The 18,288-nt window shown below is 55.9% G+C and overlaps 1 protein-coding gene across 1 annotated transcript in view; it reads left to right on the top strand.

The window, feature by feature from the left end:
- Positions 1-18,288, top strand: part of LOC111145045 (cilia and flagella associated protein 46) — a 91,240-nt gene that overhangs the window by 4,379 nt on the left and 68,573 nt on the right. The window contains exons 7-11 of the mRNA XM_022499658.1: positions 20-114; positions 922-1,032; positions 5,112-5,211; positions 16,158-16,256; positions 17,382-17,572. Coding sequence (XP_022355366.1) covers positions 20-114; positions 922-1,032; positions 5,112-5,211; positions 16,158-16,256; positions 17,382-17,572 — 596 coding nt within the window. The remainder of the gene's footprint in view (positions 1-19; positions 115-921; positions 1,033-5,111; positions 5,212-16,157; positions 16,257-17,381; positions 17,573-18,288) is intronic.

The following is an 18,288-nucleotide window of genomic DNA, read 5'->3' as shown; positions in this document are numbered from 1 at the left end:
CTCGTCCATTTCGTGACAGGTGCGACATGGACTGGCGGACGAGCTTCAGTTAGCGGAAGAGAAGAAAACCTCCACCAGCCTGGCCGTCACTTACCACATCAATATGCTGAAAGCGTAAGTGGCTTAGGAGTTTTAGGTGCTGACTCAGGGCCTGGGTGGCACCTAGAGGGGATATGGCTGTGTCGGGCGGTGGGTGACGGTGGAACAGTAGGGAGAGGCCTGGGCCCAGAGGATGGGACTCTGCCTCCCTTTACTTAGAAGTGGCCAGAGAGGCGGCCAGTGGGTGAGTGTAGCTTCTAAGCCAGCGAGGAAAGTGGTTGCAGAGGAGAGGCACTGGCGGGGCAAGCTCTGTCTGATGGGCCCTTCCCGATGAGCCTTCACACTTGACCTTGACAATGAGCAAAACAGGAGGGGTTGACTTGGATAGCACCCTGACGGTAGTGGTTCGAAGTGGAGGAAGAACGGACCCAGGTGCGGGCAGACACCTGCGAGTGCGGCCAGAGGGGATGAAGCTGGAGGAGAGCCGCTGTGTGCAAAGGAAGAGCCGTGGGGAGATCCAGAGCGTGTGAGGCGAGGGCCGTGCGGAGACCCTTGTGTGTCTGAGCAGGGGAGGCACGAAGGGCCCAGCCAGCCTGCAGGTTTGCCCTCCTGTGGGTCTGGTTCTGGCGGAGGCCTGTGCGGGGAGCGAGGGCCTGTGCGGGGAGCGAGGACCTGTGCAGGGAGCGAGGGCCTGTGCAGGGAGCGAGGGCCGTAAGGAGGCATGAGAAGTCATCTTGGAAGTGAAGGAATGAGGGAGGAGGGCTTTTTAAGGCCTCTGTTCAGCGGGAAACACAGGTTCCTAGACTTTCTGTCTCTCTTAGGATAATTGGAACAAATCTGACATGATATTTTGGTTTTATTTAACGTTTGAATAAATTCTAGGAAATTGGATAAGAATGAGTTACCTGAAGATGTGGATGCAATTCTGAAGAAGGCCTACGGACATTTAAGTTCTTACAATCACCAGTGCTCCCCTGCGGTCCGAGAGGAGGAGTAAGTGTTCGGTTTTTCCGCCGCCACGTCTACGTGGTCATTGTACCGTAGCAAGGGTCAGCCCCGGCCGAGTGTCTGCTCTTTGCTTTGGCCTTGACGTTCGTGCTGTCTGGGAGCATTCGGGATACGTAACTTCATGTCATACTTTTAAAATCAAATCCAGCTTCCCAGCACAGGTACGTGTCAAGGTACTGAAACATCACAGCTTTCTGAGCAGCAGCGAAACGTGTCTGCGGCTAGACTCCTCGGCCCGCGGACTTCGCTTTTCCGTCCTGCGCCTTCCTCCGTCCCCTGGCGCCGCTGGCGTTTGCAGACATCCCGGACTGGGTTCCCGGGAGCGGAGAGCTGCGCCAGCGGCTGTGGGCAGGAGCGGGAGCGTGCGCCGTCCCCGCAGGGATGACGGGGCGGGCTTCCCGGTCGGGCCGCTGTCCTGTCACGTGCTCACGAGTGCTGACTCGGAGCAAAGAGCACCAGCCCTACCCTGCTGGGGCGGTGGCTGAAATGACCTCCCTGCTCTGGTCCCGTCTGTGTGCCCCGATTACCACGCGGCGGCGTACTGCTCCGCCGTGGGGGCGGGCCTCTGAACGACGGCCCTTTGAGTTCCCAGTGATTGTCTCCCCTTCCCCACGCTCCCAACACAGGAACCGTTGCGGCCGTGGTCTGTAATCACTACTAGTGTCTTGTTTCACTCTGTCACTCATTCGTTAATTTTGGGGTGTTATGGGTGGAATTGTGTCCCCAAAAGACCTATTCAAGCCCCAGCCCTTGCTTCTGGTGAACGTGATTTTATTTGGAAACAGGTTTTACAGAGGTCGTCAGGCTCGGGTGGGGTCACGCTGGGTTGGGATGGACCCTCACGGGTGGCTTGCGTCCTCCTAAGGAGAGGGAGGTCTGGGACGCAGATGCTCACGGGGCAGAAGGCCGGGTGACGCTGGAGGCAGAGGTCGGAGCGTTGTAGCCACAAGCCGATGAGCACAAGGCTGCTGGCGACTGGCAGAAGCTGACAGCTGACCGGCAGAAGTCTTGCCCGGGCCTTAGGCTCCTGGCCGCCAAAACTGTACGAATGAAATCCTGTCGCTCAAGCCCATTAGTGGCTGGTAGCCCATCCCTGCCGCCTCCGGAAACTCGTCTGGGGGTGTGCTAACCAGTCGCCACGTCACAAGTTACCCCAGAGCCAGCAGCGCAGGACACGCGCTCATTGTCTAAAGCTGCCTGCGGACGGGCATCCAGGAGCCGCGGCCATCCGGGGGTTGGCAGGGCGCAGGGGCTGCTCTGTCGGAGCCAGCTGGGGACCGCTGACCCGCGCACGGGGAGTTGGAATTGTGTGGGACGTGGTCAGGCGCCAGGCTGCGCTCTCCTAGAGGGACGGGGTCACACAGGCTGTGAGCACCAGGGAGCAGGGGCCCCGGGCCTCTGGAGGCCGCCGTGGTAGATTGGATGAAGGGGCCCCAGATGTCTCCTGTCCGTGTTGTCGCTTCTGGAGGAGCTCCTCTGCGGCTCTTGGATTTATACAGATTTAATGGGCCAGGGGTGGTGTCTATACATATTTTTAAAATTATTTTTATCATTGCGGTGCCTGGGGACACAGTTGGTTAAACGTCTGACTCTTGGTTTCGGCTCAGGTCACAATGTCAGGGTTGTGAGATCGAGCCCCTCGTCGGGCTTCCTGCTCAGTGCAAACTCCATTCGTGATTTTCTCTCCCTGTGCCCCACCCCGTGCTCACGCCCTCTAAAATAAATAAATCTTTAAATGGGTGGATTCCATCATTTTTCTCTTATTTCAAATTGAACATGCAGTAGTTACAGGGAGTTCGGAAATGGATCAATGTGTACTTCCCGCATTAACATCTCACAGGTTTTTAACTACTTTTCCCATAGAAATTGTGAGCCTGTTCCTACATCACAGACTGTCTGCAGTGAAGTTCGTAACGTGGGTTTTCCGGCCCTCTGGGGGATCGGCCAGAGCACTTCGGGTTAGAGAGACCTGGCACGTGTCTGCACGATTGCCGCGTCCCCTCCGGCCTGCCGTGTTACGGCTGGGCCCTCCCCTGTGGTCTCGCTACTGATGCGGGCAGCTCCAGGAAGTTTCTAGAAATGGGAGTCTGGGGTGCTTGAGACATGCTGCACAAGCCACGTGGAGCCCGCCTGTGAAGACCCTGGCCTCGGACCTCTCTGGCCACCTCAGGGCAAGTGGGAGGAGGGGGCGTGCCACTGCTCCCACCCCTCCCTCTGACTGCTACTGTTTTGTCCTGTGTTTCCTGGCATTTTCCCCCTTTATTAGTTTCCTATACACTTATTTTGCTCAGTTTTTTAATAAGGGTATAAACCATTTCATTACTGACTCGCAGAAGCTTTTTCGGTTTTAAAATTTGGGCCCTCCAGCTCCCGTATGTTTATCCCTTGTCCCAGTTTGTGTACCTTGTAGGTTTTTAACATTAATTTTTGATGTACAGAAATGTTTTATTTAATCTAAGACTAACTCGAGCTCACGTTTATCCCTCCAGTCCGGGGCCTGTTGCTCAGTCCTTCCCCAACAGCCCCATGAGTGTAGGCTGACCTGGGTCCCCCAGAAGCCCAGGGCTGTGTGCTTCCCCGCAGCGTGAGCCAGCCTTGGCCTTGTGTCCCCACCTCTCCCTCTGTGCCCAGCAAGGCCCTCCCACCCTCCAGGTTTGAAGATGGTCCTTGCCCCTGCAGTGTCGCTCTGGCTTTCCCTTCCCAGGAACTTCTGCTTTTCCTGCGTGTGGCCCCAGGGGCTGTGCCGCGGCTCCTGACACCGACAGCTGAGTTTCCTCGGCTTCCCGCACCGTCGGCCTTCGCCAGAGGTGCTGCTCGGGCTGGAGGAGGGGGCCCGTCCCGTGCGGCCTGGGCTCCTGTCCCATGGGCCGCAGCTGCCTTCTGTGTGTTCGCTGGGGGTCATTCCTTGTCTAATGGCCTGCAGCTCCGACTCTGAGGGAGGGGCTCTGCTGACCGCCTTCCACCCGGGCTTCTGTGCCCAGAATTCTGGGCGGGAAAAATGTTCTGTTTAAAACTAAAAAAAAAAAAAAGGACTGAAACTCCGTGATTTGTACCTTTTTGGGTTCTCCCTCTTAACCTGTGCAGTGGGTCCAGGCGGCCAGAGGTCCGGGAGCATGGAGGGGCCGGATGTCAGGAGGCGAGGCCTGCCGGGGCCCTTGGGGCTCCAGGGGCTGAGCAGGTGGAGGAGGCGGTGGGCTGGGACAGTGGGAACGCAAGGGGGAGGGTGGCGACACTGGGTTCGGTTATTACAGCAGACGATCTGCTTGGGGATCGTGCGAAGACTGCGATGGTTCGCTTGCAAAGGGCAGAAGGGGCTCAGGCTTGTCCCAGGAGATGTTTGGCACGTCTGGAGGCCACTGGGGGCCGCGGCGGGGGGCTGCTACTGGCATCTGGTGGCTGCCGCTGAGGGTCCTGGGTGTGCAGGGTCTCCCGAGCCCAATGAAGAACTACCTGGGCCGGGGTGTCAGGTCAAGGGGGGGACCCGGGCCCGTCCTGCTCCAGGCCTGCACTCCTGCTGTCTTGCACTAGTCTCCGATCACGCCGTCTGGTCTCCAGCTCGTTCCCCAAGTCGCCCCGGCCGTCACGGGTCCTTTGCACTCCCAGATGACGTTAGCACCAGCCTGCCAGTTTGTGCAGGGACCGGGACCAGCGGTGCCTCCGGATGCGTGTCCCGTGGCCAGAGGAAGAGGCTTTGAGTCAGGAAGTTCATGTCTGTTCCCTGTGTTGCTCCCACAGCTCTGCCGAGTCACACAGTGACAGCGGGGTGCTGACGGCCGTGCGGGGCTGCTTGTCCCCGTCCCCTTCCCTGTGCTTGTACCCGTCCGAGGGCACAGGAGGAGGAGCAGTTCCCTGAGCAGACCGAGCTCTTCATTTCCGCCAAGTGTGGCTTCAGGGCCTGGGGGGGCCGGGCCTGGGGACCGTGGCCGTAGAAGGTTTGTTTGGTGTTTATCTCCCGCGTGGGGTTAACCAGCGACCGCTGCTTCCCCTGTCGGGTAGAGGAGCACGCGGCCGTGCCCCCCGGATGCCCCGACCGACGCGGGGTCTGTCTGTTTCTTCACTCCCAGAATTCTTCTGCTCTTCGAACTGGCCCGGCTTTCTCTGGCCTTGAAGTGCGAGGAGATCGCCTCCGCCTGCCTCTCCGACCTGCAGAGTGTGGACAGCAGAGTAAGCGGCGGGCGGCTGTGCGTGCTCGGGGAGGGCCGGGGCGGGAGAGCGGGTCTGAAGCCCTCAGCAGGGGGTGTGGTGGCGAAGAGGCACCGGTTGTGCAGGGGTGTGGCCCCTTGGCAAGAGGGTGCGGCTCGTGCCCCCAGTCTCGCCGCCCTTGAGGCCGCGGCCCAGGTTGCTGCCGGCCGCCCCAGACTCACCTGAGCGGCTGCCCGGTGTCTCATAATGTTCCCGACCCACACCCTGTTGCCAGCCCCAGGACCAGACACTTGAGTCCCGTTCCTCTGCTTTCACAGAAAGGGCTGAAATTAGCATTTTGTACCTCGTGCTTTTACCCGCACTTAAACGTTTTTTATCTATAGTAAATCCACGGACACAAAAGTACTCGGGAATTGCACTTTCAAGATTTAAAAATACGTATTAAAATATTTCCTCCAACGAAAGATTTACCTCCCGCCCGAGCTTCCCAAGGGTGCGCGCCCCGGCCTGTGCCTTGACCGTGGGGCTGCGAGGGCTCTTGGCGGAGCAGAGGCTCCTTGGCTGCCCGCCCCATGGAACGCGGCTCCCCGACGCCAGCAGGTGCCGTGGTGGGCGCCGCTGCCCGTGAGAGTGTGAGAGGGGAGGGAGGGGTCGCCCGGACGCTGGGGCCCTTCTAGCTCCGTCACTTCCTGCACTTTCCCCCGAGCACCTGCCGTGATTGGTCCCAGAGTCCCCGTGAGTCTCAGATCTCGGCTGCTTCTCCGATGTTTGCCTCCAAATACAGCCGCAGTGCAGTGCCCCTCTGCGGCGTGGGTCATGAGACAGTTCAGCTGGGAGAGCAGTCACGTTTGTGGTTCTGTTGGTCTGGAAATTGTTCTGAAAACGGAAGGAAAACGTCACCCGGACCTGGACGGTCGGTGGTACTTGGATGGTACCGCCGGCTGGGAGGGTGGGACGCGTGGCAGGGCTGTGTGCCGCTGAGGCTGGACAGTAGCGCGGCCAGAGAGCGCAGGGGCCGGAACCAGTGGAGTTGCATTTTGGAAGGACTTCAGAGTTCTTTACGGAGCCATTCCCATCTTCTGTTTCCACACACAGTGGCCCAACCTTAGCACTGGGGTCTCCCCCCGCTCAGGCCAGCCGCAGACAGCGACCTCCCACGAGAGGGCCGTTCCCCAGGGCAGTGCTGCTGCGTGGCCTGTGGTATCCGTGGAAACGCCTAGGCTTCTTTCTTAAACGCGGAGCTCCCGTGCCGACAGCCCCATGAACCGTGCCGCTGGGACCACAGCCCCCTCTCCTCACTGGCCCTTTGCAACGTACTCCGTATTTCTTGTTCCTGGAGTTTGTGGATACTCTGGCGGACTTGGAGAGGATGTCTTCATTTTTTAAGTGGAGGATTCTGTGTGTATCCATTAAACAGCCTCGGCGTTATTTGGTTCAGATTTTTACGACCAGGCTCATTCTCATCTGTGTGCTGAGAAACGTGTTAGTTAAGTCTCTTCCTACAAATAGGAGTATCTCCGTTTATGTCGTACGTTTGTCCTCTCACATGGGTACCGGTTCATCTCGGTTTGGAATCGTGCTGTTTTCCTGGTAAGTTGTTAGTCACATTATTACACCTTGACCTGTATGCGTGACGGTGACGTTTGTGTGTCACTTGGTGATCGTCCATTTTCCCTGTGAGGACAGGGACCCTTGGACTCTTGGAGGACAGGGACCCGTCTGACCTTTTGCTGCGGTGACCCCCTTCCCAGCATAATGTCCGGCACTCAGGAGGTGCTCGGCAAAGTTTGTTGACCAGGTGAGCGGATGTGAAGGTCATTACGGTCTCTCTGAAGTGGGCCTGTTCACGTTTTCAGGGTTTGTCAGCTTTTTCTTCATGGGGTCTCCCTGCAGGGACGGGTCGCATGGTTGGGAAGTCCACGTGCCAGGTCACTCCCAGGGGGTCAGCGCGGGTCAACACCGAGCAAGAGGGCAGAGGCGTCGTGGAGACGGAGACGACTGAGCGGCAGGGTCTGATAGTTCACCATCCTCCCGAGCGGCGGTAAACAAAGACAACCGTGTCATTTTATGATAGTTCAGAAGAACGGGAACCTTTCCTTAAAAACGGGAAAGAATATGAAAGTGACATCGTGAAAGAAATGAACTTTTTTTCTGGCCAAGTTGGAGTGAAAGGTCCTCAAGTCTGAAACAATTAAGTAAACCAAGCAAAATGTGAGACAAAAGTCTTCAAGGGACTGAACAGTGGAGAGTGAAGGAAGGCGAAACTCCAGAGGTGGGAACAAATGCCACCGGGCCTGACCATCAGCTCACGCCTGTGGACGCTGCAGCTGGGCTCCGGAGCGGAGCGCGGGTGAGGCCCGAGGCGGTAGCTGCTACGCGGAGCAGTGGGTCGCCCGGAGGACAGAGCCGCCCCGATTCACAGGACAGAGCGCCAGGGAGCAGCGAGCCGCACAAGAGGGGAGCTCTGGACAGCCCCAGGGGCCCCCTTCGAGTCTTCAGCTGGGATCCGACCCGGGCCTGTGCGTACGGGACCCGCGCACGCCGGCGAGGGAGCCACCAACCAGGAGACCGGGAACAGTCTGACCGGGAACACAGGGCTGAGAATCGTTCCTGGAGTAGAATTTAAAGCAGTTCGATCTAGGTCCTGGCTGCCCGGCCGCCACACACACCCACATAACCACAGTGTTGCTTATGTCAGCAGCCAGTGCCCGGGATCCCAGAACCGCCGTTGCTCTGCAAGCCTCCCGACATGGTCTCCAGCTCTACGGCTGCTCCACAGGCGCCCGTGGGCCAGGGGTCAGGGCCAGCGCTGCTAGAGTGCTTGCAACCCAGCCCTAGTGCCCAAAGAGATCCCCATGGCTGCGACCTCCCCTGTGGGAGAGAAAGGGATCGGGAGGTCCCCAGCAGCCTTTGCCACCAAGGACCCCAATAGACCTTGAAACTAGAGACCAGCAGCCTTGACTGGTGAGGAATCCTACCGTGTCTGCTGAGGCTGACCTCGGCTGGCGGAGCCGCATGGGGACGATGACGCTGAGCCTTCCCCGCACCAGAGCGGCCGGCCACGTCTCCCCGGCTGGCATTCTCACCCGGCCCCACAGGGGAGGGTCTCTCCCCGCCAGAACTGGACTGTACCGCCTGGAAAAGAGACGACTTCATCAGATGCACAGACATCAACACAAGGCTACAACACAGACGCACACAACAAGGAAACACGACACCACCAAAGGGACACAACAATTTTCCAGTAAGGTGCTCCGAAGAAACGGAGGTTTGTAAATTGCCAAAGAATTCAAAGTGATTGTTTCCAGGAAGCTCAGCTACAAGAGAACACAGAGACACAAGGAAATCAGGAAAAACAAGGGAACAAAATGAGAAGTTCAGTGGTGATGAAAATTACTTACAAAACCCGATCGAGTAGAAATCCTGGAGCTAAAGAACAAATACAGTGAATGAAGCGAGAGGCGTAGTGGGGAGCTTCGGTCAGAGGCTTGATCGAGCAGAAAAGAGAATTTGTAAACTGAAAGGTCACTTGAAATTTTTCCAGAAGAAATGAAACAGTACAGGAAGCCGATGTGAATTATGGGAGCCTAGCAAGCAAAACAGTGTGCGCGTCCCGGGAGTCCCAGAAGGCAAGGGGAGAGGAAGGGGCAAGGAAGGGGCAAGAAAACAGGTTTAAAAAAATAACGGTTGAAAATTCCCCGAGTCTGGAGAAGAGGTGGTCGTCCAAGGACACGAGGCTCACAGGCCCCGTAGAGATTGAACCCAGCGAAGACTGCACCGAAGGATCTTACAATAAAAGTGCCAGACGGTCTGTTGTACGAAGTATTATTATTATAAAGGAGTTTTGAAAGCAGCAGGAGAAACACACTGATTCGTACAAGGGAGTCGCCATGAGGCCGTCGGAGGGTTTGTCGGTAGAGACCTCGCAGGCCAGGAAGGGACCGGGTGACACATCCAGAGCGCGGAAGGCAGAAGCTGCTGGGCGGGAGTGTGTTGTCCAGCGACGCTGTCCTTCAGCAGCGGAGGAGGGAGAGAGACGGGAGCGGAGCGAGTTCTTCACGGGAAAGGACAGGATGGGGATTAGCCAGAGGAAGCCGTGCGCCGGCAGAAGCGCACCGGCGGGAGCCCGGCCCGTGCGGTCTGGAAGACAGAGTCACCAGGACAACGCACCGCAGTGACTGGGTCATGGGCATGAAACATTAAAATTGTAAATTGTGACGTGAGAAACATGCTGTGTAGTGGGGAGTAGTGACAAGGTAGAGTTTTGTGTGGCTGCAGGAGGTTGAGCCCGTGGCGGACGCTCGCCGCCAGGGTATTTTCTGGAAGCTTCGGCTGCCCGCAGTGCACGCACGTGAGAGAGAAAAGTGGGGGTTGGGGTGGGGGGGAGCATGCCGCAGCGGGGACTCGCGCGTCACAAAAGGAGACGATGGAACGGCCGGAAAGGAAGACGACGGTGGTGAGTCGTTCCCTGCTCACGGCGACGTTGCGGAGGAACGACCGACTTCTCCCCCGAAGAGATGGGGTGCTGAGTGCCCTGCAGGTCGGAGACGGGCCCGGCTGTCCGCTGCCCACAGGAGGCCACTTCGGGCCGAGGCGGGCTGAAAGCGACGGGTGGGAAGTCCGTCCGCAGGACGGTGAGCGCGAGAGCAGGAGCCGCCGCACTTACCCGAAGTCGGAACAGACGCAGCGGGACAGAGAATCATTCTCTGGTGAGAAACTTCGCCCGGTCACGGGGCTGGGACCGTCGTGCGTCCGTGCGTGCCCCGCGTCGGGGCACCCCAGGGCGTGGGCGAGTCTTACCACACCTGGAAGCAGAAGTACATGGCGACCCGGTAACCGCAGGGTCTGCAGTCCTTCGCCTTCCCCAGGGACCTGTCACCCATACAGAAAATGACTGGGGACCTGCTGGCTCGAGCTGCCCTCCAGACCTGATGGGCTTCATAGACGCACACAGAACAGAGGCAACTCACATGAAACCAGAAGTGGAAGCAGAGACGGTACCGCCGACACCCCGGGGACATGAAGGGTTATAGGACGGCGCTGGGAGCAGCTGCACCCCGATGAGACGATAACCTGTGGGGTCCGTTCCCGGAGACACAAACCTACCGAGACAGAACCGCGAGTCACGACTCTGAATGGGCTGACAACTAGCAAGCAGCTTGAGCTGGTAAAAAAAATCCCCGACGAAGAAATGCCCAGGACCAGAGGACTTCACTAGGGAATTACACCAGACATTAAAGAACTGATGCCAGTCCTTTACGAAGTCTTCAAAAAAAAAGAAAACCAAAAAACTGAAGAGAAAGGAACACTCCCCTGCTCACTTTTAAGGCCACCACTGCTCTGATAGCACAGCCAGGTAAAGACACCGCAAGAGAAGGAAAGTGCGGGCCGGTGTCCCTCGTGGACATGGAGGCAAGCTCAGACTCAGCGCGTCATGGAGATCAGGTGCCCAGAGCAGGTGTGACTTATCCCGAGGATGCAAGGAGGGGTTAGTGCAGGCGGATCCAGTAAATGTGGCGCCGCACCTTAACGTAAAGAAGGGTAAAAACCACATGGTAATCTCAATACACGCAAGAAAACCATTTGTCAAAATTCAACATCCTTTCAGGATATGACGCTCAACAAATGGGATGCGGAAGTGATGTTATCTCCGCAGAGGTCGCCTGCGACCAGCCCACAACTCACATCGTACTCTGTGGTGAAAAGCTAAAAGGAAAGTTCCACTAAAAGCTGTCAGAACTAATGAGCAACTTCAGTAAAGTTAGAAAATTCACAATCAACAGAAATCTGTTGTTTCTGTGCACTGAAACTAACTATCCGAAAGAGAACTTGAGAAAGCAACCCCGTCTACGGCAGCATCACGCATAACGAACTGCTCAGGAGTAAGTTTAACCGAGGATGTGAGAGACCTGTGCGCCGAGAACTGCACGGTGTTGCTGGGAGACATTGGGGAAGACACAAGTAAATGGAAAGATATTCAATGTTTATGGATTGGAAGAATTAAAATGGTTAAAATGCCCATACTACCCCAAACCACCTACAGATTCAATGCAATCTCTATCAAAATTCCCATGGCCTTTCTCACAAAAGATTAAAAAAAAAAAAAATCTTAAAACTTTTCGAAAATCTGTGGAACCACCAAAGAGTCGCAGCACTCTTGAGAAGGACGAATGGAGCTGCAGGCCTCCCGCTTCTTCATCTTCCCATTAAAAACTATAGTAATCGGAATTATGGGGTACTGGCTTAGAAATAGAGGCGTAGAGCAGCAGAATAGAATCGGGAGCCCAGAAGTCAGTGCACGCACATAATGTCAACTGTTCTTGGGCAAAGCCCCAGTAGCACACATTGGGGAAGCCGGGCGACCTCCTACAGAGAGTGGAGGGCAACTGGACCCCACATTACAGCATTCACAAAAAACGACTTGAGATGGATTAAAGACCTTTAAGACCTGAAACCATTAAACCTCTCCCATACGCATACATAGGGAAAAAACTTCTTGACATGGGTCTTGGCAATGTTTTGACTTTGACAATGAAAGCAAAAGTGAACAAGAGGGACTACATCAAACAGCAGCTTCTGCACGGCAAAGGAAATGGTCGACAATGGAGCGGCAACGTATGGCATAGGAGGGAAGCCCTTGCCAACCGAGTTTCTGAGAAGGGGTTGGTACCTAAACTAGACAAGGAGTTCATACAATTCAGTAGCAAAACCCCGAGTACTCTAGTGAATGAAATGAGCTAAAGCCCCGAGTAAACACTTTCTCAAAGAAGAGACCCGGATGGCCAAGGGGTACATGAAAAGGAAGTTACCATCACCCACTGTCAGGGGCTACAAATGGAAGCCGTGGTGTCCCCTCACAGCCGTTAGAGTCTGTCAGCAAAGATACAGGTGGTAACAGGTGTTGGCTCCCACGCCCCTTCAGATGCCCAAGGATGTGGAGAAAAGGAAACCCTTGTACACTCGAGGTGGGAAAGTGAAGTGGAAAACCCTTACAGGAAACAGTGGGCAAGTTCCTCAGAAACTAAAAACAGACTATGGTAGACCCAGCGATGCTTCTGGGAATATGCCCGAAGGACGTGAACTCAGTCCCTGGATGAGCTGTCTCTGCTCCCTGCTCGTCAGAGCGCTAGTCACGATAGCCACGACAGGGAGACAACCTGAGCACCAGCGGGCAAGTGGATAAAGAAAACGTGTGTGGGGCACCTGGGTGGCTCAGTGGGTTAAGCCTCTGCCTTTGGCTCAGGTCATGGTCCCAGGGTCCTGGGATCGAGCCCCACATCGGGCTCTCTGCTCCGCAGGGAGCCTGCCTCCACCTCTCTCTCTACCTGCCTCTCTGCCTACTTGTGATCTCTGTCAAATAAATAAAATCTTTACAAAAAAAAAAAAAAAGAAAACGTGTGTGTGCATGTATACGTGCGCACACACACACCACACACACCACACGGCACACAGAGGCAGTCCTGCCGTTGGTGACCACGTGCACACGTCTAGAGGCGTCGTGCCAAGTGAAAGAAGCCAGATGGAGAAACAGAATAAAATGGGCCTTGCGAGGACCTGGCGTGCAGCGAGGAGGAGATGTTGGTCACGGGGACTGACTTCGTTGTAAGGTGAATGAGTTTGAGGTGCTAGTGTACAGCTTGATGACTGCGGTTAATAACACTGTGCTGTATATTGGAAAGTTGCCCAAAGAGTAGATCTCAGGCGTTCTTGCCAAAAGGAAAAAATAAAACAAAATATGTGAAGTGATTGATTTGTTAATTTACCTCATTACGGTAATAAAATCCTAATGTATACATATATCAAATCATCACATCTACACTCCACGTATACAAATTCGTCAATTATACCTCAATAAAAATTTTTAAAAAATAAAGCAGAACTGACATTTCAGAGGAAGAGATTAGCACTACCAGAATGAAGCAGAGGAGGAACACGGAAATAACCGAGCTCCTGCGACTCGTGGGGCAGCTTTGGGCAGACTAACGTGTGCATAGCCGGAGTCCCCAAGGAGAGGAGAGAGAAGGGCGGAGAAGAAAGGACACCGAGAAACGATGGGTCAGAATTCCAAAGGTGGTCATCTTTAAAGAGGGAAACATCGGGTACTAAGGAGCCCTGGTAAGAACGGTAGCTGACTTTTCGTTGGAAACGATGCAAGCCAAGACGTGAGATCAACATCTTTAAAATATGAAAAACAGAAAACTACCTGCCTAACAATCTACATTCGGAAAGTATCTTTAAAAGCCAGAGGTAAGGGGCGCCTGGAGGGCTCAGTCAGGGAAACGTCTGCCTTAGCCCAGGTCATGATCCTGGGGTCCTGGTATCGAGCCCCTCGACGGGCTCCCTGCTCGGTGAGGAGTCTGCTTCTCCCTCTCCTTCTGATGGCTCATGCTCTCTCACTCTCAAATTTTTAAAAAATATTTAAAAATTTAAAAAAGATCTAAATATTTATTAAAATATACAAAATCTGAAAGAGTGACTCGGACAACAGGAAACATAGGGGAAGCTCTTCATGTGGAGGAAAGTGGCGCGGGAGGGAAGTCTGGGTCTGCAGAAAGTGGGGAGGGGCCCGGAAAGGGCCACCATGGGAGCAGGAGCGAAAGACTCGACTGATACTTAAATCTCCTCAAAAGGTCATTGGCTGTTGAGAGGGAAGATACCAATGTGAATCCCCAGACTCTGTCCAGGTCGACGGCGGCGTTGGCGCCGTCCCAAGCAGAGGCCCGGCAGGAGAGCTCCAGAGACGGGCACGCGGGTCACAAAACGTGTGCGGAGACGCGATGGCGCCAAGATCGCCACGCGCAGCGCTGGAACTGCAGGAGGGCATCGAGGATGGCCGCTGCCTCGCCCGCGGGGGGACGGTGGCGGCGCCCACGTCAGCCGCAGTGGCGCTGGCCTGAAGGACGCGATGTCCACGGGACGAGTCCAGCGTTAGACCCGCGAACATACGGCCAGTTGCCTTTTGACAGAGGCGTGACGGCGTTCGGTGGCGGAGGAAGTTGTTCCTTACACGGATGGCGCTGGAGCAGCCCGCGTCTGAGCCGGAACCGAACCAAACCAACAAGCGCACCGGCCCCCACCTCCCACCGCACGCGGACACGAGACCTCACGTGAGACGTGAGCGTCGGGAGACAACTTCCAGAGCAACAACAGCAAATCTTCATGATTTGGGTTAGGCAAAGACTTCTTAGATTTGATGTCAAGAGCATAATTCATACAAGAAGTTGATACATTTTGTTACAATGAAGAACCTTTGTTCTTTGATACTGTTCAGAAAATGAAATACCAAGTAGGTCCTGAGTGAAGATGTCGGCGAGTCCCGTGTCTGACCAAGGGCTGCGCCCCAGAATGTGCAGGGAGCTCTCAGTGCTCCAGAAAACAACCAAAAAAGAAAAAAAAGAAAGAAAGAAAAGAAAAAAGAAACTGGAAAGCTCTGGGTAGGCACTTTCCCCAGTGAAGACCGTGGACGGACTGAAGAATGGACTCTGAGAAGCGCCGCTTTCCCCGTCCTCAGCGCTCCTCTCCTCTCTCCCACCGCACGTGCACTTCCCGCACCCCAAGTCTCCGAGACACCTGCTGCGTGTCCTCCCGTTTTAGACAATTCTCATGCTCTCCCTGGGGACAGCACCAGATCCCAAGCTGAAGGACTCAGTCCCACAGAGCTGCTCGCCCACTTTGGTGCCAGTGGCGAGTACAAGGCCCCCAAGGTACCCCCAACTTCTGTCCTTTTGTTCTACAAACGAGGGGATCAAACCGTTTTCCAGAGCAACTCACAGAACTCAGGGGAACACGTTTACCAATTTATTATATAATAAAGGTGCGGATGAGCGGCCAGATAGAGACGTAGGGGCAAGTTCGGGGGGGGGTCCTGAGCAAGGGCAGAAGCTTCTGTCCCCGTGGAGCTGGGTGGGCCACCCTCCCAGTATGTGGACGTGTTTACCAGCCTGAAGGCTCCCTGGACCCTGTACTATTGGGATTTTATGGGGGTTTTCTCACATAGGCACAATCCAATTAGTGATGCATTTCTGGAGGGTGGGGCTGGGGCTGAGAGCCCCAAGCTTGTCATTAGGGCTTCGCCTTTATGGGACCAGCCCACAGTCTTTGGAAGGAAGGATGCCCCCCAGTGCTCTAACACTTAGAGCATCACAAGCGTTTCAGGAGCGCTGTACTGGGAACTGAGGTGGAGACCCGTGTGCGTTCTGGACCAAATCACGGCGACACACGTCCTAGATGGCTGCACGCACAGACCGACCCCACTCAGTGTGGGAGAGGATGTGGGGACGCCACAGCTCTCCGGCCGCGGGAATGCAGAATGGCACAGCGCCTTTGGAAGAGCTTAGCAGTTTCGTAGAAGCAAAGTGAGGCCCGCGAGACAAATCCTGGGTTCCTACTGCCCACGCCTCTGCCCCTGCCAAGCGGGTGCTCTCATCCCAACCCTGTCAGGGAGTAAGTGAAAGAAAACGTGTTTTCCAAGTGTTATAAGAGTTTATCTGAAGTTGGTGTAATTATGTAAAAATTCAATGTCCAGTGAAATTATCTTTTTTTCCCCCACAATTAAAAAGGTATTGAAAATGTTGTTTGCTTTCTCACTTAAAGCTTTGCATTTTGAGGGTGCCTGGGTGGCTCAGTCGTTAAGCCTCTGCCTTCAGCTCAGGTCATGGTCTCAGGGTTCTGGGATCCAGCCCTGCATCGAAGCCCACTTCTCTCTCTCCCACTCCCCCTGCTTGTGTTCCCTCTCTCGCTGTGTCTCTGTCTGTCAAATAAATAAATAAAACCTTAAAAAAAAAAAAAGCTTTGCATTTTGGGGGAATATTTAAAGATTTTGTTATATGTCTTTGTATTCTCTTGTTTTTGTTGAATTTCTACCTAGTACATTAGTAGTATTTTAAAATGGTCTTTGAGGTTAATGAATGTGTGATTGCTTCCTTTAAAAATCTCCTATATATGCAGAAACTGTGTGTGTCCCGCAGGATCCTGGGAAGCTGATTGAAATCGAGTGCCTGGAGTGTGAACTGGAAGCTTTAAGTCTCGAACGTAAACTTAAAGTCTATGTCCGAGCGGCCGTTGAGGTAAATCCCTGAACAGGAGACGGCATCACTCAGCAGTTTTGTGCATTTCCTGGAAGCTGCCGGCCCCTCGGGTGACGGGGACACAAGGGCACCTGCTGTTTAACGCAGTAGGTTTGGACCAGCAGCCCCGGCCGGGAAAGGAATCCAAAGATTGTTTTAGATTACTCGTTAATGAGAATTTTGCAACTTAAAAGGAAAAGCAAACGGTTGGCACCAAGTAGTGGTGGCTAGTGAGGCTGAGGCAGGAGCTCCTGGGGTTTGCTCGGGGCGCCCCAGAGAGCCTTTGGGCCAGAGAGCAGGGGCGGGCCATGGGGCTCCATCCTCCGCACCTGCAGTAGGCTCTGCGCCTTCAGTGCTGCCTGGCGGACGTCCGTGTTCCTCCTGGACTTGCTCGCGGGGCTTCTCTAGCCCTGAGCCTACCTGGCACCTGGCAGGAGCCTGACCAGGGCAGCGTCGGGGGACAGCGACGGGCATGGTTTCCCGAGCACCCCAGCCCCACGTCTGGTCGCGGGCTGCAGTAGCACGGGTGGCCCGAGGGGCTGCAGCGGGTGGCTGTGTCAAGCTCAGTCCCTCTGCTGCTGCTTACTGGCACGGGTCCGGGCGCATTGGCTGCCCACTCGGGAGGCAGAGTGAGGGGAGGCCCTGAGGCTGCCAGCAGCCAGAGGCCGAGGGACCGAGCTTCGGGTCAGCGGGCAGCCCCAGGGGGCTCTGAGGAAGCGTGGGCCGTAAGCCGGTTCCCCACATCTTCAGATGTGAGACCAGAGGCTGTCTGGTGGGAAGGGCGCATGTAGCACAGGACAGAGGCGATGGTCTCTGCGTTGTAGACAGAGCTGGCCGCAGGCCACAGTGGTCCCTGTACCAGCTCGAGAAACACACACCCTCGGATGGAAGCTGCTCGTGCGAGAGAAGCACTGAGTGGATGTGCAGGGCCCATTCCAGGCCTTTCAGGGACGTGTCTTACAGACAAGCAGCCCCTTGTAGGAGTGGGGACACAGGCCCTGGCCAGAGACAGACTCAGACGCCAGGCCCCGGTCCCCACAGCCACCCGAGCCTCCAGCTCCCTGTGGGGAGGGGGTGGCGGGGTTTGCGTCCTGTCGGCACAGGTGGCCCATGGGTCTCATGCAGGTGCAGCTGAGCATAGTACAGAGGCTCGACGTGGCCCTGCAGCGAGCCGTGCGCCTGGGCGAGCCTGGGCTCATCCACGTGGTGTGCGCTACGCAGTGGAACACGTGTCTCCCTCTGCTGCAGCACAACCTGCGGCGCCAGCTGCGGAAGCCACTGAGCAACATCGCCGACGTCCTGGAGAAGGCAGACAGGTAGTCTGTGTCCCCAAGAAGTGGGTGCTCGTGCGGGGAGGCCTGGGGCGGATCCCTCAACACCGGGAGGAAGGTGAGGTCCTACTCATGTCCCCAAAAAGTGCCAGCAGGAAACTCTACCTACATCAGAAAGGACTTGGCCGTTGGTGACAGGGTCACGAGTGTGCCCTGGGCAGGACAGGGTGGCCGTCCCCACGGGCTGGCATAAAGTCAGGGCCAGCCGCATCCCGGCACCGAGGCTCTGACTGCCTGCCACACGCCGACGGCAGGATTCAGGGCAGGTCCGACCTCCTCCGCAGACCAGTGCCAGTGCCCTGTTGTCTCCGCTCCACGGGCTCTGATGGGAGAGCCTGCCACAGCCACGGTGTGGTGCCCGCTGGCCATGACACCAGGTGCATCATCTGGTGTCTGGGCGCTAACGGGTCAGTGCTGAGGTGTGGGACTCCAAGTCTTCTGTCCGCACTGGGTTGGACACATTTGTCACACAGTTGCTGAGCACCTGTCCTGGGCCAGGCACAACAGTAGGCCCTAGAGATGTGCTGTGAGGGTGTACAGCTGAGCACCTGCACCTGCACCTGTACCCGCACCTGCACCTGTACGCACACCTGCACCCACACCTGCACCTGTACCCACACCTGCACCCACACCTGCACCTGTACGCACACCTGCACCCACACCTGCACCTGTACGCACACCTGCACCCACACCTGCACCTG

This window comes from Enhydra lutris, unplaced genomic scaffold (genome assembly GCF_002288905.1).
Source record: "Enhydra lutris kenyoni isolate GAN:26980312 unplaced genomic scaffold, ASM228890v2 scaffoldscaffold12, whole genome shotgun sequence".
NCBI lineage: Eukaryota > Metazoa > Chordata > Mammalia > Carnivora > Mustelidae > Enhydra > Enhydra lutris.
Note: the sequence above shows the minus strand (reverse complement) of the source record. Positions and strands in the feature narration are given on the sequence as shown.